Source organism: Otolemur garnettii, unplaced genomic scaffold, assembly GCF_000181295.1.
Source record: "Otolemur garnettii isolate 467f Iridium unplaced genomic scaffold, OtoGar3 scaffold00011, whole genome shotgun sequence".
Lineage (NCBI taxonomy): Eukaryota > Metazoa > Chordata > Mammalia > Primates > Galagidae > Otolemur > Otolemur garnettii.
Window position 1 is genome coordinate 1,783,526 of NW_003852406.1, and position 27,234 is coordinate 1,810,759.

The 27,234-nt window shown below is 37.0% G+C and overlaps 1 protein-coding gene across 1 annotated transcript in view; it reads right to left on the bottom strand.

The window, feature by feature from the left end:
* Nucleotides 1-2,130: 2,130 nt before the first annotated feature.
* The window catches only part of CEP152 (centrosomal protein 152), an 80,479-nt gene continuing 55,375 nt past the window's right edge, over nt 2,131-27,234 (bottom strand). Inside the window, exons 18-27 of the mRNA XM_023510156.1 lie at nt 26,870-27,151; nt 24,087-24,218; nt 19,282-19,932; nt 15,888-16,029; nt 12,442-12,609; nt 9,161-9,257; nt 8,390-8,493; nt 6,345-6,501; nt 6,005-6,108; nt 2,131-3,318 (exon numbers count right to left, since the gene is read on the bottom strand). Of these exons, the coding sequence (XP_023365924.1) occupies nt 2,276-3,318; nt 6,005-6,108; nt 6,345-6,501; nt 8,390-8,493; nt 9,161-9,257; nt 12,442-12,609; nt 15,888-16,029; nt 19,282-19,932; nt 24,087-24,218; nt 26,870-27,151 (2,880 nt within the window). The 3' untranslated portion in view covers nt 2,131-2,275. The remainder of the gene's footprint in view (nt 3,319-6,004; nt 6,109-6,344; nt 6,502-8,389; nt 8,494-9,160; nt 9,258-12,441; nt 12,610-15,887; nt 16,030-19,281; nt 19,933-24,086; nt 24,219-26,869; nt 27,152-27,234) is intronic.

A 27,234-nucleotide genomic window follows, 5' to 3' on the forward strand; every position in this document is an offset into this window, starting at 1 on the left:
GGGCTGTGTAGTTGCTCACTAATAAATTGATACCTCCCTTGGTTGGATATAGGGTATAGAAAATAAAGTAACTTATTCCTATTGAGATAATGAGTATCAAAAAAGATTAAGGATACCCAAAAAGTAGCAATAAACAAGATTTCCGATTTCAACCTTCACGCTAAGGGTTTACATAACTGACACGGATTTTAAACAGAGATAAAAAGATAGGTGAGCAATGAGCTAAATTCTCAGTTCAGTAATGCCCAGGTCTTAAAACCATCCAGCACCAACTAGATCCATGGAAAACAAAAACGTGGTAGGTTTAGAAGTTTCCCTAGCGTGAGAGTTTCTTTCTCCTGATTGTTGGAAAGGGGTATTTTACCTTCATGAATTGTAACGTAATAATGTAGGCCATGTATTGTCTTATAAGATGGTTTGTTCCTTACTACTGCAATATGTCAAGTCAGCACTGAAATCTAGTGTTAATTTTTAGGCCTATCTAAATATGATCACCAGCTAAGGTGACAAATTTCCAAGCCCTAGAAATTTCATTTCTAGGTTCTTGCTTTTAGAGATAGATACCAGGAAGAGGAGGCTGTGTCATGCTATCCTGCCCCCCGCCTCAGCTCCCTAACACTACTACCCAAGTTACCTAGTTCTCAGTGGAAAAATTTAATGAATCCAGTCCAAAATATAGCCCAAAATACGGTTGGAGTGAGAGCTATGACAGAAAGCTATAGTAACTGCTTCCAGGAAGCACTTGCATAGACCTAAAATGATCACAATCTTTTCTAGGAATCGCAAAAAGAATTTACTTAGAAATAACAGTAGGCCAGGCTCTGCTCACATGTGTAATCCTAGCACTCTGGGAGGCCGAGGTGGGTAGATAGCTTGATCTCAGGAGTTCCAGACCAGCCTGAGCAAGAGTGAAACCCCATCTCTAAAGAAAATAGCCAGGCGCTGTGGTAGGTGCCTGTAGTCTCAGCTACTCGGGAGGCAAGAGGATCTCTTGAGCCTAAGAGATTGAAGTTGCTTGGGGGCAAGACACAAATATAAAAGGGACTTTACCTAAGAAATGCAATTAGTGTAACCTGGTTTCTTGTACCCTCAATGCATCCCCAACAATAAAATAAATAAATAAATAAAAAGAGATTGAAGTTGCTATGAGCTGATGCCATGGCATTCTACTGAGGGTGATAAAATGAGACTGTCTCGAAAAAAAAGAAAAAAAAAAAAAGAAATAATAGTATTTCCATAGTCATTCTTAAGAAATTTATGTAGTCATTCATTTCTGCATGTGCTCTTCAGTTAAGAATGATAAGCTGCAACCCACAGCATTAAGTCAGCCAATTCTGCACTATAAATGAATGTAAAAATCTAATAATTTAAATGTTTTGCTATAGTTTATTTCCTCAATTTTCAAAAAGTAGTATTTTAGAGGAAAGAAAAACTGTGAAACTATGAAAAAGATAAAGCTCTTGGATGTCACAGGTGTTCTAAAATAATACAAATATCAACTAAAGAAGTTCAGAATAATAATTTAAATAATAAACCCAAGACACAGCTATGTATTTTGTGGAAAACCTCTTTTCTCTTACTGAAAACAGGAATTAAAAAGAGAGAGAGAGGGAGAGAACAAGAATCAAGATTTTGGGTAGCTACTTCCAGGAGAAGTATGGCGAGATTAACAGTGGAATACCAATTGGGGATGGAGGGGGCTGAGGGCCCCAATGTTTTATTTTCACATGTTCAGTTGTCCACCTCAACCAGATGTGTGAAAACCACTTCCGTGGGGTCCCTTCCTGATCCTACCCTTTGGTATGTGGTGTTAAGTCTGTAGCCTCATTAAACATGGCTCATTTCAAAATTTAAATTTGGCTGCTCATACATTCAGATAATCAGAGTTTGTTTTTCTCTCGGTGAATTCAAAAATGATGTCAATACATTTCTGTATTATGAACTATAAAATAATTCATAACAATTCTACAGACCACATGCCAAGTTTATTTAAATAATTTAACACTGAAAAGAGAACCAATTTATAAGTATAAAAATAGATGGTTTAGCAACAAATACAAGCACCACACAGAAGCATATTACACATACACCATAGGCCTTTACAAGATTAAGGCAACATAAATACCTCAGGTAATTTCATGAGAATACTTTACTCATATGATAGATGTTATTAAAACATCTCAAAATAGGCAGAACCCATAATTTCAGTATGAAGTCTTCCCTTCCAGTTTTCACGTCTATATATTAATGATTCTTCATAAACACTGTACAACAATTAACCCAGATTGACAAAAGGGCTATCGAAGCCACTATCTTGTTGACTAGGTAGGGGAGCAATCAACTTTCTTGAAGACTGCAGACACACTGAAGATGGCACCGCACTGTTCAGTTTTTTGAAATCTGACTTTAACGTATTTGTCTTATGATGAGGTGAGTGTCCAAGCGTTGCACTGATCTTCCCTGGCTGGGAATTAGTGATTCCCTCTAATAGATTTGGAGTTTGATCACGCTGACATTTCATCGTTTGACAATTCATATTATTTTTCTCTGTATCCGAAACACAACTGGTTACTGCAAACTGTTTGAAATCAACAGAGTCACCTAGTATGTCCAGGGGTCCTTGTGGCCTACCATGCACAAATGACGCGTCATGACTGTCACAGGGTAGAGTCGCATTGCTGGAAGGCCAGCCCAGGGAGTCACTAAGGTCCCCTCCATCCTTTACTGGAGTTTCCTGAACACCCAAACCTTGACTTTTCTCAGATGTGGTGTTTTCTCTTTCCATTTGTGGATCACATGGATATACTTTTAAACCAGGTCTCTCATTAGGATCTTGAGAGGTTATATGTGTGGATCCTGACTCAGAAAGACCCAGGTTACATCCAGGTGAGGTTTTATTTCCAACAGTCCCAAGAAAGGGGTATGCCGCTGAATGAAGAAGTGACTCAGAACCAGGATCACTCACTAGGTCTTTCTTCTTGTGTAAACCAAAGCTTCCTTCACCTTGGCAAGGAAAAAACTCAGAAGAAATATTCCTAGGCAAAATGTTTAGGTGCTTGCAACTACTATCCCCAAACTGAAAGTCAGACTGGGACTTTTTGGAACCCACATGCTTTGCGTCCCCATACTCTGCATTCTCCACCAGCCTTCGTAAGTTACGAACAGACTTCCGCTTAGGAACTTGTTCGCACGGGCTTCCGGGGACAGTTTTTGCACTGCTTGATTTGCCTTCAGTGTAACGTGGTATATTCTGATTCGTATCATTTCTTTTTGATTTTTCAACTCCAGCCAGCATCTCTGAAGTCAGGGGCAGTGCTACTATGTACAAGGGAACACAAAGTTAGGGGAACACAACATTAAGAGAAAATTAACCTTTAAAGACAAGAAAAAAATTATGTTTCCATAATTTTTCAAAGAAGAATTTTTCTTTTCAAAGAAGGCATACATAGTAATTGTTCTTAAAAAGAAAATACATCATTGCTGGGCATTTAAAAATATTCTTTCACATATATCCACTAGATAAAGCTTGGTAATTTAGTTACTGAAATCTGGTATATTATTGCTATTCATCTGATCTATTACATTTTCTGCAATAGATGTTACAGCATCTTAAGAGCCAACTATGTTTTCAATCCTGCTCTGATTTCAGTGTTAAGTATGGAGTTTCTGATGAAGGAGTTTACTGAAGGAACCCTACCGACCCAACACCTGCACACACTTCTGTAAAAGCTAGAGTTTCTGATTTAATTGGCTAGGATACTATATCTGATCAACAGCAAAGCAACCACACAGCAGAGATTTAGAGGCTCCTATCTCAGAGTAGGGTACCTTGGTTCCTCAGAGTCTATGGAAAGGGTTTACTTCTACTGGGGTCATTATCTGCATACTGTTGATGCAGGTCTAGAAAGTTTTCTGGTTATATCATATCGCCCTTTTATACTTAAGGTTCGTATTACCATTGCAAAATTTATACAAATAACATTTATGCTTCTACCTGAGGAGTTTACCAACATCAGACTCATGGATTCCTAAACATTCTCTGCTTCAAGTTTTCCAGAGATTCAACGACTCCATTTCCCTACAGCTATGTTAAAATTTTCCAGTGTGACTGAGTATTAACCTTTTTTTTCATGTATTTCTTTCAGCTCTTACTTTACATACTCTAAATCTATGTTATTATAAACAAAACCTATCCATAATTTCTTGGGAGAATATTTCATTATCATTATGAATGATCATCTTTGTTCCTTTGAATGCTAATTCTAATTTAGCTAATATTATATTTATCACTATAATTTATCTAATATCGACATTGCATTTCCTTGGTATATTCCTTTCCACCTATACATTTTGAATGTTAGATGTTCTTCTTGTAAAAATAGCAAATATCCATAATTTTGAAAACCCTATTTTAATGTTGAACTCTTCAAATGAGTTTAACCTATATATATGTACATATATATAGATACATATTTATATATTTAGTATGACTGATGTTTCAACCTACTATTATTTTGGTTCCCAAGCTTTCTAGATTTTTTTCTTCTTTGCTGATTTTGTTAGATTGAAAATATTTTCTTTCAAATATTTCCCTTACCAGTTTTAAAGCTGTATGGTCTATTTTTATTTCTTTGTAGTTGAACTCTTAAATTTCAATGTACTTCAACCTGTACCTTTATAGCAATGGCTGGTGTTATCAGTATTTATATTCTCTTCTTGAAAGCAGTAAAAATCTTAGCTTTTTTTTTTTCATTACTTCTACCATATCTTCTTACATCTAAGAATACTTTTTAGCATTCTCAGGTCCTGTTGTTTGTTCTATTATTAATAATAATTCTATTTCCTTATATGTAAGTTCATTTTTTGTTTGTTTTTTTTTACCAATAGCTTGGTGTCTTTTGTTGCAATGTGATAGCTTTCTGTAAATGTATAATGATGCCTGGTGAAGTACTTACCTTTAAGATGTACTGAATACTCTAGGGTTTGGGAGGGGAATAAGGGAGAAATGGAACAAATTGCAGAATGGAAAGACCTAATGGCTGACACTCTGGGCACATGCGCTCCCAGCTCCTGCTTGACTAGGCTAACCACCGAGAGCACAGCCCTGCTCTGTCCCCAGACTCTTTGTTCCTGCTGCTATTGCCCAGCCCAATGTTGGGGTTAGGGAGGAGCGGACAGAAAGAAATATGAAGAGGATGACCTCACCTAGAACATGAACTAATCACCCCACTGGTAGGGGGGTAGGTCTTGTAGGCCTACTACTTCTCCTGAGGACCCACCCCACCCCCATCTAAATATATGGAATAGTTTTAATATTCTTCTTTCTATAGCTGTCATTTTCTGGTGGTTTTGAACTGAGGTTTCCATCTTTAATCCTAGACTGTCTTCTTTCTTTCAGGTATTTCTTATAGTTAACTGGTATATTCCTTGCAACCTTTCAAAACCCAGTTATTGGCTTGGCGTCCGTAACACAGTGGTTACGGTGCCAGCCACATATACTGAGGGTGGCAGGTTCGAACCTCACCCAAGCCAGCTAAAAACAACAATGATAACTGCAACAAAAAATAGCCAGGAGTTGTGATGGGCGCCTATAGTCCCAGCTACTTGGGAAGCTGAGGCAAGAGAATTGCTTAAGCCCAAGAGTTTGAGTTGCTGTGAGCTGTGATGCCATAGCACTCTACCAAAGGTGACATAGAGAGACTGTTTCAAGAACAACAACAAAAAACCAACCCAGTTATGTCTTCTTTTTCTCACTTTTTGTTGTTTCAAATCGTTTCTATCACTTCTAGGATGGATCCACTGATGGGAAGCTGATGCACACACCCATTCTGCCTATCTGAACTGCAAACGCTATACCCTTTTCTATACATGTCCAGTTTAAGTAAAACATACACAACACTATAAATTAACTCTCATTCTTTACATTCCTGCTCTTCTTCATACTGAAAATATTACATAGCCAAACAAGAAGAGAACAAACTTCGAGTGACTCACTTTGACGTACCTGATTGTGTAGTTTTGCTCTGGGATCCTTTAGAAATAGGTGTCTCCAGCAATTTTGCCATTGTGGCAAGTTTGCTAGCAGCATTTATAATCTTTTTCTCGGCCCTGTGGGGAATTCCACAATATTAAATTAATACAGTTATAAAGGAAAAAATGAGTTTCCTTAGCCCCAGGATTTCTGTTTTCCTATTAGGTCTGCCAACATTTAGGGAAACACAGCCATAAACCTCTCTTAATCCCCAATGGCTGATCATGTAGAAATAGTTAATTTTGTGGTTAAAGAAAATGCTTAGAAAATGACAACGTGCTGCTGACACGTTATGTGCTTGGACTGAACTTACCCTTCTTCTTTTCCACTATCTTGCAAAATCTGTTGGAGGCAGATCAAATAATATTTGCGCATCTTTCGGGCAGTTTCTTCACGTTCTCGCAACACCTCTGCTTTTACCATTTCTGCAGCCCTTTCCTTACTCTCTTGAATGTAACGAAGCATGTCACCTATAGGGGGTAAGGAAATCCCCCCAAAATGCATGTTTATTGGCACTTTTCCAGAAACAGGAGGGGCAGAAGTCAGAACAATTTTCTGGGAGATGAAGCGATTGGGGGTATAGCTGAAACATTCTACTTTCCATGGTCATTGAAATGGAATATTTTAGATCACCATCTTGGTAGACTCCAGTGAGAAATAATCTGTAAGTCATGATGATAGCTACACATAGTGAGGAAACATGGCATAGTCCCCAGAGAAATTCTGTCATACTCTAAAATACTTACACAAGAAATACCACATAGATGAGGCATGGAAACTCACATAATTTCAATTGTACATTATGTCCAGTTAAAAGAAGAGAAAAAAGAAACCTACAGAAAAGGTGAAGCCGCAAGGAAGAGAAAAGCAGACACTGAAAGACAGAAGTAGAAAAGGAACAATACAAGCTGGAGAGACTCATTATTCTCCTACGCTCTGAAATCCACATTCCATTACATATTCAACCTTTTCAGCAGCACACATCGCGGGTCTAACTGAATACAATATTATAATCCATGAGTTACATATAAAAATGTGAGGGTGGTAAGATTTATGTTGTCTTCTCCCTTCCGAGTACTAACCATGCTAGCCTTGCTTAGCTTCCCAGACCAGAGGGGAGCAGGCACATTCAGAGTGGTATGGCATAGACTGCGGCTACCTTCTGAAATCTACTTATTAACGTAGCTCACGGCTTTCAAGTTCTCTTTTTATCTTTAACTCAACAGAGCTTTGATTGGGACTACTATTAGTTAAGACTTTTTTTTTTTTTTAACTAAATCAAGACTTCATCCTATATCTAGAACTTTACCATCTTTATTATATTAAGGATATCAATTCATATAAGAATGTCCTTCTTAATGAGAGTAAGCATCTGAAAATTTGGTGTTCTATGCAAAAATACTAACTGGGAGACCATTTTTGATTATTTGAAATGGGAAAAAATAAAATGAAGTATATGGCAACACAAAACCTACAACCAAGTGTCTGAAATGTAACTAAATCACTATACATACACATACACACAAATTATTAAATGAGGATTTTTAAAATGCTTCAGCATTTCGCTTCCCAAACGATAGATTATTGACAAGAAGTTGTCCATAGTAATACACCTTTTGTTAGCAGCAGCAGCAGCAGCTGAGACGTGAAGCCCCTTCATGGGTAATAAATAAGTGAGCTACACGTGATTCTGACATCTACCAATTATATCTGAAACTTGAAACCTCTTCTCTGCTCTTTTTGTTAAAAATGAATGCATTTGGGGGAGGTAAATCTATATTTCTCCTATTTAAACAGGGGTTATATAGTACTGGGACACACAACCACTCTGTGCAGTTGTGTCATTAAAATCTCGGAAGTATCCTACACTGGGAAAACACACACCAGGGGAGTGATTTGCAGGATACGCTGGCACCACCTGATCATCAGGAGGACTCCATAAATCTACAGCTATCGGAAATAACGAGAAACAACAACTGCTAATTAGATCCACAGTCCTTAAAAGTTTATGGTAGGAAGTAATAATTTCTAATTTAAAACTGGTGACATTTTCTTTGCTACTAATTGTAAGATTATCAAATTTTTAGTTTAATACCAGTGTCTAAAAAGCAAACAGGATAATTAACAAAAATAACATCGCTCTCACATCACTTCCAAAAATTATTATTTGGGCAAAGTGATCCATTATGCATAATTTTCAAAACATATCAATAATCTCCTCTAAGATTGAGGAGTAAATTAGTTCGGAAAATTCCCTAAAAACACTAATGCTTGTAACCTCTCAGTTCACACTTAACACCAACAATAAACAAGACCAAATCCACCCCTAAAATCTTGGGAATCCCTTTAGAGACTTACGCTTAATTCTTTTTACAGCTTTAATATACTGCCCACGAAGTTCTTCCAAGGCCTCCCCACTGCATGGCAGGCAAGCATTTTCAATGGCTCCTTCTGACAATGACCTAAAAACAAACCAAAGATGGCAAAATCAGAGCTGGCAAGCGAAAACTGCATTTGAAATATACATACGTGTATCCATATATTCTAATAAATAATGAGACATGCTAAAAATTTCATATACAAGGATTTCCACTATACATTTAAAATAAGAAAAAAATAGAAACAAATTTTATAGTTACTTAAGTAATAGTAAATCATCAACATGGTAAAAATTTATGCAGCTATTGAAAAGCATACCATAGATTCAGTATCTAATAACATAAGGAATTGCTCATCCAATAATATTAAGTTAATAAAAGGTTAAAAATACCTTATACAATAATCTCAACTTTTAAAATGCATCATGCACATGGTGTGCTTAACAGATAACAGCCTTATAAAAGGCTTAACAGATACAAAGTAAGAGTTAACAGAGGGTATCTTCACAGGATGGGGTTTTGGAAGACTTTCTTCTTTTTAAACTTTTTTTTTTTTTTTGCAGTTTTTGGCCGGGGCTGGGTTTGAACCTGCCACCTCTAGCATATGGGGCTGGCGCCCTACTCCTTTGAGCTATAGGCACTGCCCTCTTTTTAAACTTTTTGCTGTATAACAGAACAATGAATATTTTAAAACAATTAAGGATAGTTATACTTAGAAATAAACAGTTTCTTTAAAATAGGAAAAGTCTACCTGGGTGGTGTTTTACAAAGTGTTCTCAGTTCTTCCAATTTATTCTTCATGTCATTGTTTTCTTCTATTAATTCTTCAACAACTTTACTATTCTCTTCTATAAGAAAGTTTATAGTACATTGGTCAGCTGATTTTTCTCAAGCTTTCCCTTCCCTTAAGTTTCCAACAGAGATGTTGACAGAGGAGATTATGTGAGTTCGTGTTGCTGTCCCTTATCATCCACTCCCTGGTAAACGCTAACTAGCCTCATCCTTCCCTTGCTCTGTTTCCTCAGCACTTAAAATCTGTGTCCCACCTTTTTCTTGCTTTGGGTCACACACTGAACTGGAATTGGATTCAAACTGTTTCATATGCATGTCCATATTTTGTTTTCCAGCATGAGTTAAGATCCATAGAAACCTAGTAGGTTTTCTAATCCCATATTCCCCATGCTGCCTGGCAGACAGTCCATGCTCATAATAAATGATCACTGGACAAACACCTCAATATAAAATGAAAAGGAAATTAACCTTAAGTAGGTACCACACTTTCAGAAATAATGTAAGATTTTCCATTTTTAGAACTTTAAAGAAGCGTACAGAGTCTATGGGGACTGAAGGAAAAAGTATGAATTTCTAAGTCAGGGAAATATAGGTTTAAATCCTAACTGCTTCCTACCAGTTAGATGACTGGGCAAATTACTCAACCTTTGTGAACCTGAGTTTTTTCACATGTAAATGGGGAATATAATACAACAGCAGACTCACAATACCTTGTACAAAGCCTGGCGAAACCAATGTTCAATAATGTGAACCTGGTCCCTCACGTTTGCTACTGTGCCACCCTCTCACTACACCCTACGAGTCAGGGAGCAAAATCACTCTAGTCTCCAGGGTGACTGACATATTTTAAACCATTCACTTGTACGCCATCACTTTTCAATAAACATTACTGAGGGAGTAGAAAATAGAATTTAAGAAACAAAACAAAAGCAATAGTAGTAAAGATACTATCACCTAATAGACTTATAGTAAGAAAAATATCCAAATAAGTGACTAAGTGACTTAACTACCAAATGACTTAAATTCCAACCCTGATCCCTTTTATCAACCTACTATGTTGAGGGAAGTATCAGCTTTCTTGGATTATTTGTAAGTCTACGAATTATAGAAAATATCAGCTTCAAAAGCAATATGTAGAATAACTATTTTATGATCATAGTTATGACGCCAAACATAATTATTTATAAATGATAATCACGCCCAACTTCTCATTTTATAATGTAAAACAAATTTTCTTGGTTTTCAACAAATTTTATTAAAGCTACCTTGTATCTACGTTTGTATCTGTATCTGTATAAGACAGAGATCTCATTTATTCTCCCAGCCTCTAGTAAAAAGCAAAGTAATCACAAAGGAACTGTACTTATTAAACTTTTTATCTAAAAATTCTTAAAACTCTTTATGGCCTTAAAGTAATTATTAGCGACATCTAACAGACTTCATGAGCAGTAAATGGTAGGAGGTGGCTTCTCTTAGTCACCATGTTGACTGAGTATGTGCTATGATGCCGGGTACTGTGCTAAGTGCTGGCACAGGACTTAATCTCTGTTGCTTTAAAGACTCCAAAGGGGAGTACAGAGCATATGTAATTACCAGGATGATAAATGTTATAAAAAGCATAGGAGTATGGGGAGTGTATAACAGGAAGACCTACCCAAGTCTGCAGAGGTCAGGAAAGAATCTCTGAGGAATGTCTTGGGGGAAGGATGAGTCGGAGTTAGCCAGGTAGTGAGATCAGGATGTTTGGTAAAGGCAGAAGACAGACAATGAAATCCGTGCTATGTCTCTGCTGAGAGAATAGGGGGTGGGGGAAGACCAGGCTAGAGGGCCTGGCAGGGTCATCAAGAGGTTTTTTAAACCATGTTAAGTGTTTCTACTTCAGACTGAGGGCCGTGGCAAGCACTAAAGAGCTTTAAACAAGAGGGTGTCATGATCCAATTCACTTTTCTAAAAAGACTGCTTCAACTGCCCAATGGAGAATGAATAGGGAAAGGCAAGCCTGGAAGCAGGAAGACTCAGGCAGTGATTGCCTTTGTCTAGGTAAGGAAGGGATAGAGGTGAATGTAGAAAGTAAATGAATCTATTGACCCCATCTTTTCTGGATGACTCCATTATTTGGAACCCCAACATTCAGTTTTTTAATCATTCGAACATTTATTCTTTGGTATGTTAATAGGCGACATGACCACAAGGATGAACAGGATAAGACATATTCCTTATCCTCAGGGAACTTACAGTTTGGAGTAATCAAATAATTAAAATATACAGTGGTCATTGAGGTAACAGAGGAAGAGCCAGGGGCTACAACGGGGCCACACGGGAGCAGCTCACTTCACCTAGGAGAGCTTTGCAGATGAAGCATCTTCTGAACTGAATCTTTGAATGTTAGACCAAAAAGTAAATAGCAGGACAAAGTGCAGGACAGAGTGACAGCATCACATGCCAGGTCCAGCAGTAAAAGAAAATATGGCCAGCTCGGGAATCGGAAACCATTCAAATGGACAGTATAAAGAACAGGATGAGTGAAGAGTGAAAGTTAGAGGGAAGAGCCACTTAAGCCTAAGTACTTGTAGCTTCCCTTTCTCAGAAGAGCAAAGGGAAATGGCAGAAGATTCATCCCTTCTTGAAATATCGCCCTAACAGCATTGTGATGAATGGGCTGGACAGAGGCCAGACTGGTCCCAAATGCCCTTGTCTATACCTCTTCCTCCTCCTAGAATGCTGTTTTGCTCCCTGACAAACTCCTGCGTTTTTTAGCCAGCCCCTCCTTAGCTCTAGGAAGAGGCTGAGTTAACATCTTTCCTTACAAAAATTATACATAATGCACTGCCGAGAGTGCTCAATGTTATGTTATTTATTAGTCTGTTTCTAGTTCCCCTCACCTAACCATAAGCTTCCTGAAGGAGGGAATACAGTCTTCCTCATCTCCACCAGAACTGAAACCTCACCTGACCTATCACTGCTGCATCTCCAGTGCCTTCAATGCTGCTTGACACACACTGGGACCTCAATATCTGTTCAGTCAAGAAAGGAAGAAAGAAATGTGACCTTTTAATCAGAGCTGACATCTTCCTCCTTTGAGTAGAGTGGTAACAATTTGGTTAGTTAAAATAAGATCCAAATTAGTTTACATTAATCCCAAAAGAGAATCAGAAGACACATTAACTAAAACGTCACATTTGCACATTTCAACAAGGATCAGAGACTGATACTGGTAGCAGCGCTACCGTAGATGCCAACCTCCAATCTTTTCCACTACAGCCTTGTGCTTCCTTTCTAAGTGCTGAAGATGCCTACAGCATCTCTCCAGTTTTCTTTTCAGATCTTGACATTCCTGCTTTGCCATTTCAAGTTCTTGGAAGCAGTGTCCACAGCATAAATCTTTAATTTCAAGGATCTTTTTCTTATCTGTAAAAATTAAATAACAAACAACTTTTACATCAGCTTAGACTACGAACTGCTGTTAAAAAATAAAAGAAAATCAGACAACAAGACTCATGACTGAAGGCTGCAGTGTGAGGGAAAGAGCATGATATGTGTGACGGAGAAACCAGGGCGTAAGCCTTGTTTCTTCCTTTTACTGGCTGTGTGACTCGGAGCATATTATTTAACCTCTCCTGAGGCATAGTTTTTAAATATGTAACATTGCATGATACTATTTACTTTAAAAATTTTTTATGAAACCTAATGCTTGGGATCTTAGTAGTGGATACCATTCCCTACCGAAAGAAACTAGGGGTCATCAAGAAACGGCTGGCTTCAGTATTGGGAGAGGGAATATATAAAATGAGACTAAAATATCTTGCTATGTCAGAAAGTAAGAAAATACTCAAAAATACAGGCATGTCAGGACACAGGAAAAAGTTTGAAAGAGCTCTACCAGCTGAATCTGGGATAATTTGAACACGAATCAAATATAATAAATTATAAAGTATTGAAAATATAGAAACATATGAGTCATAGTAATAATTCTACAGATGGATGAACAGATGGATAGTTAGGTTGGTGGGTAGGCAAATGGATAGGTGGCGGCTGGACAGGCACATAGACAGACAAGTAGGTAAATGAGAAGGGAGGGTTCTTGATTACAATGACATGCTGAGTGCCAATGGGGATAAGTAGAGGGAAGTCTAGAATTAGAAAAATTATACTTTTGCAATCATCACAATAAAAACTGAATCAGGCAAGATTCATCAGTGATTCACAAACCTAAGAGAAGGTTTTAAGGAGAAAAATATTTGTATGGTCTTAAAAGTGTCTTTGCACAGACTGCTTTTAGTTTCAAGTGTAAAAATTCCCAGCAATTACAGGGTGAAGAAACTGGACACCGTTTTGACCCAGTGATCAAAATTAACCACACCAATAAAAGACAAATGGACACCACGTACTCCCGACTGTGAAGACACATCACCTGTGCGGTATTCTAGACAAGAAGCCTGAATCTAATCACAAAGAAACATCAGGCAAACCCAAAATGAGAAAAGTTCTGTTAAAAAAGGATTCAGGGAGGAGAAGAGATTATTTCTCCAAAATTATCAACGTTATAAAAGTTGAAGAGAAGCTATGGTAATGTTCTAGATTAAAGGAAGCTGAAGACAACCAACAAACAAATGTATTGATAATACTTGACCCCAGACAGATTCCTGTGCTTTACAGAAAAAACTGTGATACAAGACATTACTGGGTCAACTGACAAAATTAGAACACAAACAGCAGACTGATGAAATACTTTTACCTAATGTTAAGTTTACTGTACCAAGGTTATATAAGAAAATATTCCTATTCTTGGAAAATAGTCTGAAGCACTTAGGTACAAAAGGTCCCAATGTATATATGACTTACGCTCAAATACCTCATTTTAATAAAAGGAAATGTTCACATATACACACAGAACACAAAATGGAATGCAATGTTATCAATAGGAATATCTAGTTAAAAGATAGGTGTTTTTTGTAACTTTTTATTTTTGCTACTTCTTTGTAAGTTTGAAATTATCTCCAATTTAAAAAATGATCTTAAACTGTTGGGAGAGGTGTGTGTATTAACAGCTGTTTGGCACAGTACCTGGCATAGAGCACGTACACGATAAATAATAGCCGTCATTGGCAATATAGAATTTACAAAATAAAAATATACAAAAATGATGAAAATGGTAGATTGTTCTTATTGACGTAAGTCACATAATAAAGTAGAAATACAAATGAGCATAGACTCAGAGGCCAACTCGGGGCATTTTAGTTCCATGGAGGTGTCTATGTGCATGAGCATCAAAGCTTCAACGAAGCATCACATTAGTACCACACACTACGTGTATATTTTTCATTTAAGATACTGTTGTAAAGTTGGAAACCATGCAAATGCCCATTGACAAGAGAACAGATAAATCAGTTATATAATAACATATCCATACACTGGAATATTACATAGCAATGGAAAATGAATGAATAGAGCTAAATGCATCAACACAGACAAATCTCATAGCATGATGCTAAATGGGGAAAGAGCAAGTTACACAGAATATAGCAAGTGTTAAACTGGATTTATACTGTTAAAAAAGAAAAGTCAAGAATTAAAGAGATATATATATATATATATATATAGTCAAAACATAAAAGCAAGAGAATTTGATTTTTTTTTAATTAGAATTAATCTATAACCTCAAGTTTGGGAGAAATTTCAGGGATAGAATTGTGATCAACAGTACTGGTGACATTCTATGCCTGAAGTTGAATAGTAGGTTCCTGATCATTAGGTTTCATAACCTACATATGCATTACATATATTCTCTGCATGAAACAAGTATTTCGTAATTAATGTTTAAATTACTTTAAAAGATACTCAGATTTTAGGAGAATACGACAGTCAACAGTGGTACTCTGTAGTTCAGAATTATAAAACCCTTTTTCACTTAATACCATGTTTCAGAATTTAGATTATCTAATTCTGTTTGATGAATTTATTAATGTGTTTGTTTTTAAGGAAAAAAGACTAAAGAAAAAAATCAACATCCTACGAAGGATGGGAGCAAATAAAGGACATGAGCTCAGAAATCTCATTGTATTCGGGCAATAATTGCACTATATTCCTCAGGAAGCTCAGAGTTCATGGGGCTATGGTACAATAATTCTTTGTCATACTGACAGGTCTAAGTAAGGAAAAGTGACAATATTAATTCATCAAATGACCAAAGAGCACAAACCACATACAGTTCACTCTGCCACATGTGAGAGAAGAGATTAAACACACCACTCCACCCTCAAAAAAAAACTCACAAATAAATTAGAAAACATCTAATATGCTTCAGAGAGATTTCGACTAAAAATGGTTGAAATAAACTTTAGTAATTTGAATGAAAAATTCTCTTTGGCAATGTGAAACCCCTGCTTTCTCAGTGTTTGGGAATGAAAACATGACTACTGTATTAAAATTCTCATTATTCTTCTTGTAAGAAGAATCATTTGTAAATGGAGGGAAATCCATAAAAAGATACGAGGACCCAAATCAAACCTGTCCTCTAAACACGAGATGAAACCTAGGGAAAAGATACACATTAAGTCAGAGCAGTACTACATAATTGTTCACTCAGAAAACTGTTCACATCTTTCATCTCCTTTTATCTTCAAAGCAACCCTCTGGAAGGGTGATTATGGAAGCTACAAGGACTGGTGGGGGCGAGATGCAATTACCAGCTTTGGCTTCTATTTCTTGCGAGACCAAGGGCTGAGCATGGTGTCCAGAAGTGGGTGCTGCAGGAAGGGATGTCAGGGCTCCAGAGTCTCCTCTGCCAGTGGCCTGGCTGGCAGGATCCTTAGAGATCTTGGCCAATCTCTGAAATAAATTACCTTCATAGTTAATGCCTAGTAAACATCTTTATATAATTTTCTATTTAAAATGCTAATATTAAAATTATAAAACAATCGAACAACAAAAACTAAGGCCTGGAAAATATCTTGCCTAAACTATCAACAATATTTTTAAGATGTTACACAGATTTTGTCACTATCCTATGTATTAGCCTCCTATATTTTCCAAATTGAGAGAGGACTGGTGGGTTTATTACGAGACAGACAGGAGCTATGGGGAGCATGCTTATATACAGGAATTTGAGATATTTTTAACGGTTTTTGTGATCAAACCACAGAATAGACAATATGAAATCAGAATTGTTCTTGAAAATACAGAACATTTCCACTGCAGCAGGGGTCAAATTCATTAGCAACTATAATACCAACCTTTTATCACCCACAAATTGAGAATAACAACAATAAAAACTATTAAATTTAAATGGTAATTTATATGCTTCTAAATTAACATACACTGATTTTATAAGGATGGCCAGATGACTTCCAACATTAAAAACAGAAACTCTGGCTTAAATTAAACATCTTGCACAAGACTATTTCCTCACTAACATTTATTGAAGGCTTTTGTGCTTCATTCCCTGTCATAGGCGATAAAGCTACTAAATTCATTCATGGACTTTTACAGCAATATTTTCAGATTCTGGACATCTATTACATGCAAAAAGAATAGAATACATGATATTGAGAGAGCAATCTGATCTAATTACTTAAAAAACATTATATATTTGATTCTAGAAGTTTTGAGTTTGATTTTGTTTATGAGAAACCCATTTAACTGATGTCAGGAAACTTACTTACGACATCCAACAGAAGCAGAGGACAGCCATTACAGGGAAAAGGCAAAAGGAGTAAGAAAAACTGAACCCCAGGCAATCAACGTTTCCAGTTTCTACTCAAAACTAGAGAAGACAAGAAGGCAAAGAAGGCCGGAAAGCAGCAATCTTTTTGTCTTAGTTTTACCCTGACTTTGGTAGTAAGAAGAGACAGAATACGCATCCTTAAGTTTGCTAGAATATTTGGTTCCATTTGGTTGGTATTTAGGTTTTCTTTTATCTATTATGAACTCTCATATTAATGCATTTTGATAAGCATTCATTTTCTTGAAAATTGTATTTTTTTAATCCGCTGCATTCTCTCCATTTTAAAAAACTATTCAATCATCTCAAGTATTTTGATAAGGAGGACTTGTTTATCTATACTGATAATTTTTTCTGTTTTAATTTGTGTGAACAATTCTAAAAACTAGACTGAACATGGTTTTTCACATTTATGGTACATATACTGCAAATTTATCATGACTTTGTAATCATTGGTTTATCTCAAGGCCCTGAACTAAGCTGCAAACAGCAGAAGGTCAAGTATTACTTCTATGACAAATCCCAGGTTAAGCATTTCCAAGCCATCCATCACTTAGGAATGGAATCTGACCCACCCGACAAATGCTGCAAATGACTAAATTCTTAACCAGATTACATGAGTCTGTCTCCATAGGCTTCTAAGCCACCTTAAATCACACAGATGATCTTACATTGCTTACACAATTGTAAAAATACCCCAGGATTGAGTTTATATATGCGTATGTACGGTAGGAGTAAAGTGCTGTAGTTTCTTAATTTTGATAGCAGAGATTGCCTTTTTAGGGAAGCAGACTTGAAAGCATATAACATGATTTTCCCATTGCTTCTCAGCCTCAAAACCTGCCATAGATAATTTTTATTTTAATTGTCTATTTTCTCCAACAATTCCTAATAAAATAGTAAGTAGTACTCATGGGAAATGATCTTGCCCAGTTATTTTTCCAATGAAGGCAACTACTCGGTAGTAACATTTTTGTGAAATCAAGGATAAAAATATCAACTAGGGTAAACCGGGATAGAATGGACTAACTTTTCAGGTCCCTCTGGCTCTAAAATTCTGTACTGCTTCAAGTACAAGAAGCAGAAAGGCCAAACTGTGTCATAAATATGCTACCCAAACCCAAAGTATTAGGCCAAGGATTTGTATTTTTTTGGGAGAACACTATAGTATATGACTGCCCAAAGTAATGAGCTAGTTATCATCAAGTATGACACTGGAAGGCAGGTTTTTGTTTTCTAGTTTGTAACTCTTTCAAGTAGGGATTAATATAATATCAAATGCTCAATCTTGGCCTTGAAAACCTATAATCATGCTATCTTTTTGCTACCTTAACTCTTATGTCTCAACTCTCCTACCAGACAATTATAATAGAATTTTTTTTTTAACTTCCAGTTCCAAATGTTGAAATCTTTCATGCATATTCATTTCTTTAACCATAAGGTAGAAAGACTTCAGTTTTATCAGATCTTCCACACAGATTAAAAGCAGGTCCCAGAGTGCTTATATGACTAAAAGAGTCCAAGTAAACCTTTTTGTGTGCACATAGCACATACACATCCATAGCACACCAGTGAGACCATCATCAGAGTTTTGTGTAAGTCAGTCCTACCTCTATTCTCTTGTTTCCATATCAATACTCTCTGTACTCATTTGGCATTTTTTACTGAAATAGGTAAAGGCAAGAAACAGACTTCTAAACACTTCAGAAGATTTTACAAAACTCTAATTTAATATGATACATGTTTCTTTTTTTTTTTTTTGAGACAGGAGCCTCAAGCTGCCCTCCTGGGTAGAGTGCCGTGGCATCTCAGCTCACAGCAACCTCCAACTCCTGGGCTCAAGCAAGTCTCCTGCCTCCGTCTCCCAAGTAGCTGGGACCACAGGTGCGCACCACAACGCCCGGCTATTTTTTTTTTTTTGGTTGCAGCCGTCATTGTTGTTTTGGCGGGCCCAGGCTGGATTCGAACCCGCCACCTTGGGTGTACGTGGCTGACGCCTTAGCCATTTGAGCCACAGGCACTGAGCCGATACATGTTTCTTGATGTGGTCAGGCCCAGAAAACAAAAAATAGGAATAAGAGTTACCCAGTTTCTAAAATCTTACAAGGCCCTTACAAAGAATAGCACATATTCTTTACGAAAAAATTGTCTAGAAGCTAAAAGCTTATATCTGTGACTGTGAGGTAGTGAAGTATTTTTACAACAAAATATACAAAACCTTTTGATTTGCTACAAAAAGTTTCTTAAACCACTGGCAAAAGCAAGTCTTACATCTTATAATGAAGAAAGGAAAAATACCGCATACAACTTCTACAATCATCCTTGACGTTCAATAGCTCTTTTTACTCTCAGGAACATACCTTTTCCCTATCTGAGTCAGCATTTTCTATAAGTAGATAAAGGATATCTTGAAATGCCTTCTGAATGCAGGCCTTTAGTTTTTCAAAATATTGGACAGACACCCATTTTGAAGAACAAATCGACACCATTTCCAAAAGCTGTTTGTCCCCCAAACCAGTGATGTGCTCCTTTGGGACATCCCATAAGAGAAACCCAAGGATTGTGAGGATGTCTTCCTCATACTGACAGATTTCCAGTTGGATCCTCTTAGCTTCCTGCATAGTCCACTCTCTACGACTCTGGTCTAGACATGTCTGTAATTCTGTCTCCTTCTGGTGAAGCAGTTCAGTTTTTTGTTTCATAAAGTCTTCTTTAGCTGTCGCAAGCACCTCATTAATTTTGTTTCGATGATCATCTAGAAATTGCCGGTAATCTTGCTCATTTTGTTCTTGAATTTTGTGGATTTCTTCTTGCTTTTCTTTGTTCCATTCACTCCAAGCCTTAGCCAGCTCAGCCCTGATGACCACAGGGACCTCCTCATTCTTTAACTCCAGTTCCCTCTGAAGAGACTGAATCTTCTCTTCCAATTCCTTTCCAGGTATTACATTTTTCTTCATATTTTCAAGCTCACTTTTCCATTTCTCTTTAGCTTCAGAAACAGCAAACAATATCTAAAAAACGTAACAATATATGATTTAAGGAACCTTTATGATTTTTCTCATTAACAAAAAAATTAAAGTAACTATTTCGGTTAACTCCTGAACTTAATGTGGATAAGATATTCTAAAAAATATACTTACACTATCCTTTAAGGATCTTCTTCATTTAATAATCTAATAGTTTATATCTTATGTTATTTAAAAACAAAACATTAGTTTCTTGATGGGGAAACAAAAGTCAAAATTGACCAAAAAAAAAAGGGGGAGGGGGAGTGCAGGTGTGTATGTGAGTGTGTGTGTGTAAAAAACATAAAGGTATAAAAACACCCATATTATGAAAATATTTCATATTAGGCTTTTTTAATACAGATATACCATCAAATTTTATCTAAGCCCCCCCAAAATTAAGTATCTTTTACTTAAAGCAAAAGCAGTCTTATAAGGGAATCTTAATACAGCCTATGCACATAACATATACCTGCATAATTATTTTCTGATAAACATAACTATGCTTTAATGCAATATTACAGACTAGTTCATTAAATGACAATTGCAAGCAGAGAAAATCATTTTTCATTAATCTGTTTCTATAACAAAATAATAGGATTAGTGGATCACAGGGATAGTAGCTAACTAGAAAGTAATAGGAATATCATAACCTGGGCTTTGGCTCTAATCCCGCCATTGACTGCAAAGGCTGCCAGCACAGGTGCTTAACACAGCCAACTCTGGAGACCATGGGTCCTCAAACTTTTTACACAGGGGGCCAGTTCACTGTCCCTCAGACCATTAGAGGGCTGGACTACAGGCCCCAAGATGAGGTGGCTGCTAAGCAGGACAGGCAGTGGCGGCAAAAACACCTGGTGGGCCAGATAAATGTCCTAGGCGGGCTGCATGTGGCCCATAGGCCGTAGTTTGAGGACACCTGCTGGAGACAAACTGCTGGGGCTAACTCACTGGCTGCGGAACTGGAGGCTCACTCCTCAACTTCTTTGAGCCTCAATTTCCTGAGTTATAAAATGGGAATAATTATAGTGCCAATTTGATAAGTTTGCCTAAATAACATAAGACAATCCATTTAAAATATTTAGCCCAGAGCCTGGCAGATAATAAGGACTCAATAACCATTATGTAGTTAGTATTGCCTTTGGGTGCACAGCCTTGGAAAAGTCACTCTGGCATTTAGTATCTTCCCCTATATCATGAGCAGACTGGCCGATGACTTTGGGACCCTTTTACTTCTAATATGCCCTGACTGAATTCAAAGAAGTCACAAACAAGGACACAATAGTGTCAAAAGACAGAATTGGTCAACTCCAAAGTCTTGGCCTAGAGAATAGCATTTGCTATTAATCAATATTATATATATGTTTGGAATAATGAAATACGGTATCTACTTACTAAATTTTCTACTAAAGGAACCCAACATCTAAACTTTACAAAGGAATTCATTGCAAAATTCTTTTGTTACCAGCAGGATAATTCTATAGTGATTTGAAACATATTTAAATAGCATTTTTAAAGAAAACAAGTCATGTTGCAGTGGATGCCTGGAAATCTTTACCAATTAACTTGCATGGAGGTGGTGGGTCCCAGGGAGTCTGGATCACTTGCCCAATACTACCAAAAACATGAATCTTCTCATGTGAAGTTTGGCAAGGAGTATTTGACAGCATTAAGGAACTTAGTGGTTCACAAAATTTGCTGCATATTAGAATCAACTGAGGAACTTTAAAAAATCCTAAAGCCAAGGCCAGTCACTATACTAATAAATACCTAAAGTTTGAGGGTGGGGGCCAGGCCACAGTATTTTTTAAAGAGCCTCCAGGTATTCCTGTGTACAGCAAAGTTTGAGGATTACTGAACCAACCTCACTATTTCTGAATTCTAGGAATTGACTTTAAATTGCCACCGATCTTCACTAATCACTCTAATCTTAAAAGAACTCTCCAGCCAATGTTATAAAACTGAACCTTTCTGAACCTCCTTTGCTTTGAAGGAAGGATGCACACCTTAGCATTACGTTTTGTGGCTGATACAATTATCTAGAACAGTGCTTCTCACACCCAAGTGCAGTCCAAAGGCCAGCTGCATCACAACCTCTGGGAGCCTGTTAGAAACGCAATTTCTCAGAACTCACTCCAGATCTACCAAATCTTTATCTATCTCTAGGAGAAAAGCCTAGGAATCTATGTGTTAACACACCCTGCAGGTGACTTTCATGCCTGCTAAAGTTTGAGAAGCAACAGTATGATCCACTATTTGCTCATTTCTGTTTCTGGATTCACATACATCTAGTCCTTCTATGTTCTTAATGAAAGATCTCTTAGTCTATTTTATTTTTTATATTGTACATAATTTCATTTTGCTACCTGACTTCTGAGACATATATCCTCATCATCATATTATTTCTTCTTTCTCAAATTTCCTTTTGAAATATTTCAGACATACTAAAAAGTATAGAGAATAACATTATGGATACCTATGTAACTAATAACATTGTGGGTACCTACCACATAACTTAAGAACAACATTCAAAAGATTTTTACTTATGTTGAATTATTTCCTTAAGTAATTTGTGGAATAAGATGATGAACATGAGTTACAAATCATTTATGACTTATGTTTACACTACATTATTTTCCAAAATCATTGTGACATCAGAAGGGAAGTATATGCTTGACACTGCAATTATATTCTATTCTGTGTATTACAATTCAAAAGAGAGGATTTATACACCTGGCAAAAAGTGGTGCCTTCGGTTTGTTTTAATATGCGTTTCCCTAATACTGGTCAGTATAAATGAATGTTCTGCTAAGTTTTTGTTATTTGAACTTCTCATGAAGATTATCTGCTCATGTCCTTGGCAAACTTATCCGTGGACTCAAGATGTTATTATAACACAGATTTGAAATATTTTATTTTAACTTTTCTATATTTTCATTCAAAAGTGTTTAACTCCTTCATCGACCTAGAGTTTACTATAACACACAGTGTAGATAAACTTAATTTTTCCAAAGTGTTATCTGGCTATCATTAGACTATTTATTATGGAATACTTCCTTATCCCCCTACTTCAACACAATTTATTAAGCTTCTGGGTATAGTTGGAACTATCTCTGAAATCTGCACTGCACTGGATTAAAAACAATTCTATTTTTGTGATTCGGTACTGCCTGAATCACAGTTGGGCTGTTGCTTTCCAATATATTCTGTGTTCAGGGACTGTGATTTCTTCTCAAGAACATTAAAAAAGTTCTAGTTCTTGTATTTTTCCAAATAAACTTTATAAAATTATTGTGTCAACTTTCAAAACTATGTTCAGTTTGTTGACCTTTTGATTAAAATTGTTTTAGACCAGCAAATTAAGTTGTAAGAATACACATGGTTATAATATGTGTTTTCCAGTCAAAGAATGTGACATCTCCGGAAGGGAGAGTTGGCTATTTACCAACAAGAATATGTTATAAACCTACAGACGCAGCACAGAAAACAACCCATAAGCATGTAGAAGAATACTGTATAGTTAATAATAAATAGATAAATAACCATTCTCAATCTCATCTACAGATAGGGCAAGATAATAAGTAGAATGGGATTTAGTTTCTAAGTTAAGGTTATCTTCCTAACTATGAGAGTTTTAAGATGCTAAAATAAATTCTTTCTCCCCAAACAACTTGATGATAGGAACAGATACCACTTGCTAGGCCTGGAGCTAAAGCTTAACGTTCATTATCATGAAATTAATTTATACCTTTTATATGAAAGCTATAACCTTATAACAGCCTAAGAATACAGGGAGGGGGGAAGGAGAGGAGAGGGGGTAATGGGTGGAGGGAGGGGGATTGGAGGGTTCACTTCTGTGGTTTATCTTACAAGGGTACAAGTGAACCTTTCTAAGAGTAGAATATGAACATTTTCGCACAATAACTAGGTAAACGACATGAAGGCTACGTTAACCAGTCTGATGAAATGTTTCAAATTGTATGTGAAAACACCACACTGTACCCCAGAAATGCATTAATGTACATAGTTACCATTCAATTAAAAAAAAAAAAGAAAGAAAAAAACCTCTGACAACACTATGAGTAGGTGGAAATTCCAAGGACCTGGATGAGAGGAGGGGTGAGGCAACCCCCTGAAGCTTCTTTCCCACGACCTCTTACCCGCTTGGCCACAGAGGCCTCCTGCTGCTCCTCCCACTTCTTCTGTTCCGCTCTCACTAGTGCCTGATACTCTGCGAGGTCAGGCAGCTCTTCCAGCCATCGATGCCGGGCGTTCCGCACGGCTACTTCTACCTGGGGAACACGGCACAACAAAGAGGGTCAGAAAGGGAGCTTTCAGAAAGACCCCGTTTTCAAATAGCAGCTATGACTTCATGGATGTTTGACACTGTATTTCACTACATTATAGTGACACTGACCCAAGGACCTTACCTTACCCCAACAGTTGATCCAAATCCTTCTATCGTAAACATCCCATACAAATGCCGCGACAGGACGTGGGAATCTAAATGTCTGACAGCCAATAACTACCCTAGAAAGCTTTACCGGCAGCCCCCAGTTTACAAAAGAGAGAGGTTCCGCAGGCTTGCTCTTAAGTTGAATTTGTATGTCAGTTGGAATGGGTACATTTATCTTAAATAGTGCGTGTTCGTAGGTGCGGGTCAAAAGCCAGTGGCGTGTTTGTAACTTGGGGACTTACAAGAATAGCCCCCATTCATAAGTGTGAGTTGTACATAAGTCGGATGTTTGTAACTCGGGGACCGCCTGCATATGAAGTACCAATCACCATTTCCCATAACGCCTACTTATCCTGGGGAAAAGGAGGCCTGCCAGAGAGCCGCTCCGTGCCAGCCAGCTGCTGTCCAACAACTGCCCCTCTCCTCACGCCTCATGCCCTGCACTTGCGCACACACACACCCCCAATGGAGCCTCACGTCTGGCAAATTTTCCTATGGTCCAGAATGCACTTGTACTAAAGAATGAGGGTAATGGTTCAAGTCAGGCAAAAATTTAAAACTTGATGAAGAGGGTTATAAAAGTAGTTACCAGAAGATTGTTTGTTAAATAATTTTTCTTTACTCCTTTGTTTTAAAACACATACAGACATATGCATTTATTTATACATACAAAAGCAGAGTGAATAAATATAAAAAGCAATATTTCTCACTAACGTGCTATGTATATACCTGTAAACTCCAGGGAGTTAAAAATACAGGGGAAAAGATAAGACTTCTATAGAAATTTATATTACTTTAAAAGTTATTATGAAACATTTCCTTTCTCTCTTATGCTATTTTTTTCCTCACAAGAGTAACAATTTCATAAATACCAAAGCAGGACCCTTAAACTCATCATTTTGTCTATGGAAAATTTAAGGCTTTCAGTGAATATTCCAGAAAAAACTATTTAATTAACCAACTGAAGACGATGTCTTTGATACCATTACATACATCTGTCTCCGTCTGCAGACTTTAAGGATGTCTCATAAAATCATGAGGAACCATGTAACAAGCAAAATGGCAAGTATTTATCAAAAACCTCATTTCAGGTATTATATTAAAAGTTTATGGGGCAGCACCTGTGGCTCAAAGGAGTAGGGTGCCGGTCCCATATGCCAGAGGTGGCAGGTTCAAACCCAGCCCTGGCCAAAAAATACTGCACAAAAAAAAAAAAAGTTTATAATAATAGATCTAAAATAAAAAATATGTAATAGATATTTAAAGGTCCAGGGATCTCCTGAGGGCTAGAACCCATGTCAGATGGTCTGTGAGGTCAAATCATATTAAGACACTATTTGCTCTTTTTTTTTTTTTTGGAGACAATATCAAGCTGTAGAGTGCTGTAGCATCACAGCTCACAGCAACCTCAAACTCTTGGGCTTAAATGAGTCTCTTGCCTCAGCCTCCCAAGTAGCTGGGACTATAGGTACCCACCACAATGCTCGGCCATTTTTTGGTTATTGTTGTCATTGTTGTTTGGCAGGCCCAGGCTGGATAAGAACCCGCCAACTTCAGTATATGTGGCTGGCACCCTAGCTGCTGAGCTATAGGAGCTGAGCCATTTGTCCTTTTTACTCCCATTCTCTCATGTGTAAACAGCATAGTCCTCCAAAGGCTACATGCTATGTGATGATGTCATTGCTCTGATAGCCAAAGGAATGTAGGTTGGGTACTCTTGTTTTTAAAAAATTTCTCAAGAATTATTTTCCAATACAGTAAATAGATAAAACCCACATGAGCAAAAGCTCTTTCAAGTTCTCAATTTTTAATAGTGTAAAAGAGTCCTGAACCAAAAATTTTGAAAATCACTGTAGTGGATAAGATAGATATAACAGACCATTCATCTCTATTCTGTTAACACAGGCTATGCTTTTCTCAATATGTCGTTTCTTTGAAATCAAGTAACTTGCTTCAGTTAAAAGCTAGTTTTGTGAGTGCTTCAAAGAAAAGGCAATGGCACCACTTTGGGGCAGCTGATGGAAATTATAAACAAAGTTCCACTTCAGGACATGCTTGCAGATTCAGCTCTGCATCAAGTCTCAACACAAATATTGCTAAATACTTTATCTGCTTAGGTTTGCTTATCCATAACTAACTCAGTGGAATATTTTCTATAAAACTATAGCTGTGAAATATTCATCAGTAAATTGTGCTTTATCCAGACGCAAAACCACCATCTTTAACCTCAGGCATCTTAAGGCTTAGATTGATCTCAGAGGAGCAAGCATTTTGTCAACTGAAAGAATACACACAAAAACCAAAGGGTTAACAGGTAGAAATATAATGAAGACAATTTTAGGAATAACACGACAGATTTACTGTCCTAGGAATGCACAAAATTTTAGATGTATAAAGTAATGTATAACTTCAACAGTAGCATTTTACAAGTTTTGATTAAGAGGCAGATAGGTCTATTAATTTCACCAGAATAAACCTGCCTATTACCTGTTTGGCGATATTTTCACAATATTTAAGTTCCAATTCAGTTTCAAGTTGCTTCAAAGCCTCTTTGATAGCTATTTCCTTCTCTTGTTCTAAGTTTTGCTGGATCTTTTGCTTCTCCTCTTCCATCATGACTGCCATCTCTTTCTTGGAAATAACATCAGTGGTGGTTACTTGGTCCGTCTGGCTGCCACAATCTGAGGTCTTCTTTTTCATCTCCTTTATAGTTTGATCCAGCTTCGACTGCCACTCCTTTTCAAGCTGTTGAATGAGGTTTTGTTTGATCTGTTTTCAGAAGAAAAGTCATATGAGAAGAAAAATACTAGAAGAATAAGTAAAAACTAGAATTACTAGCTAGCCAAAAAGGG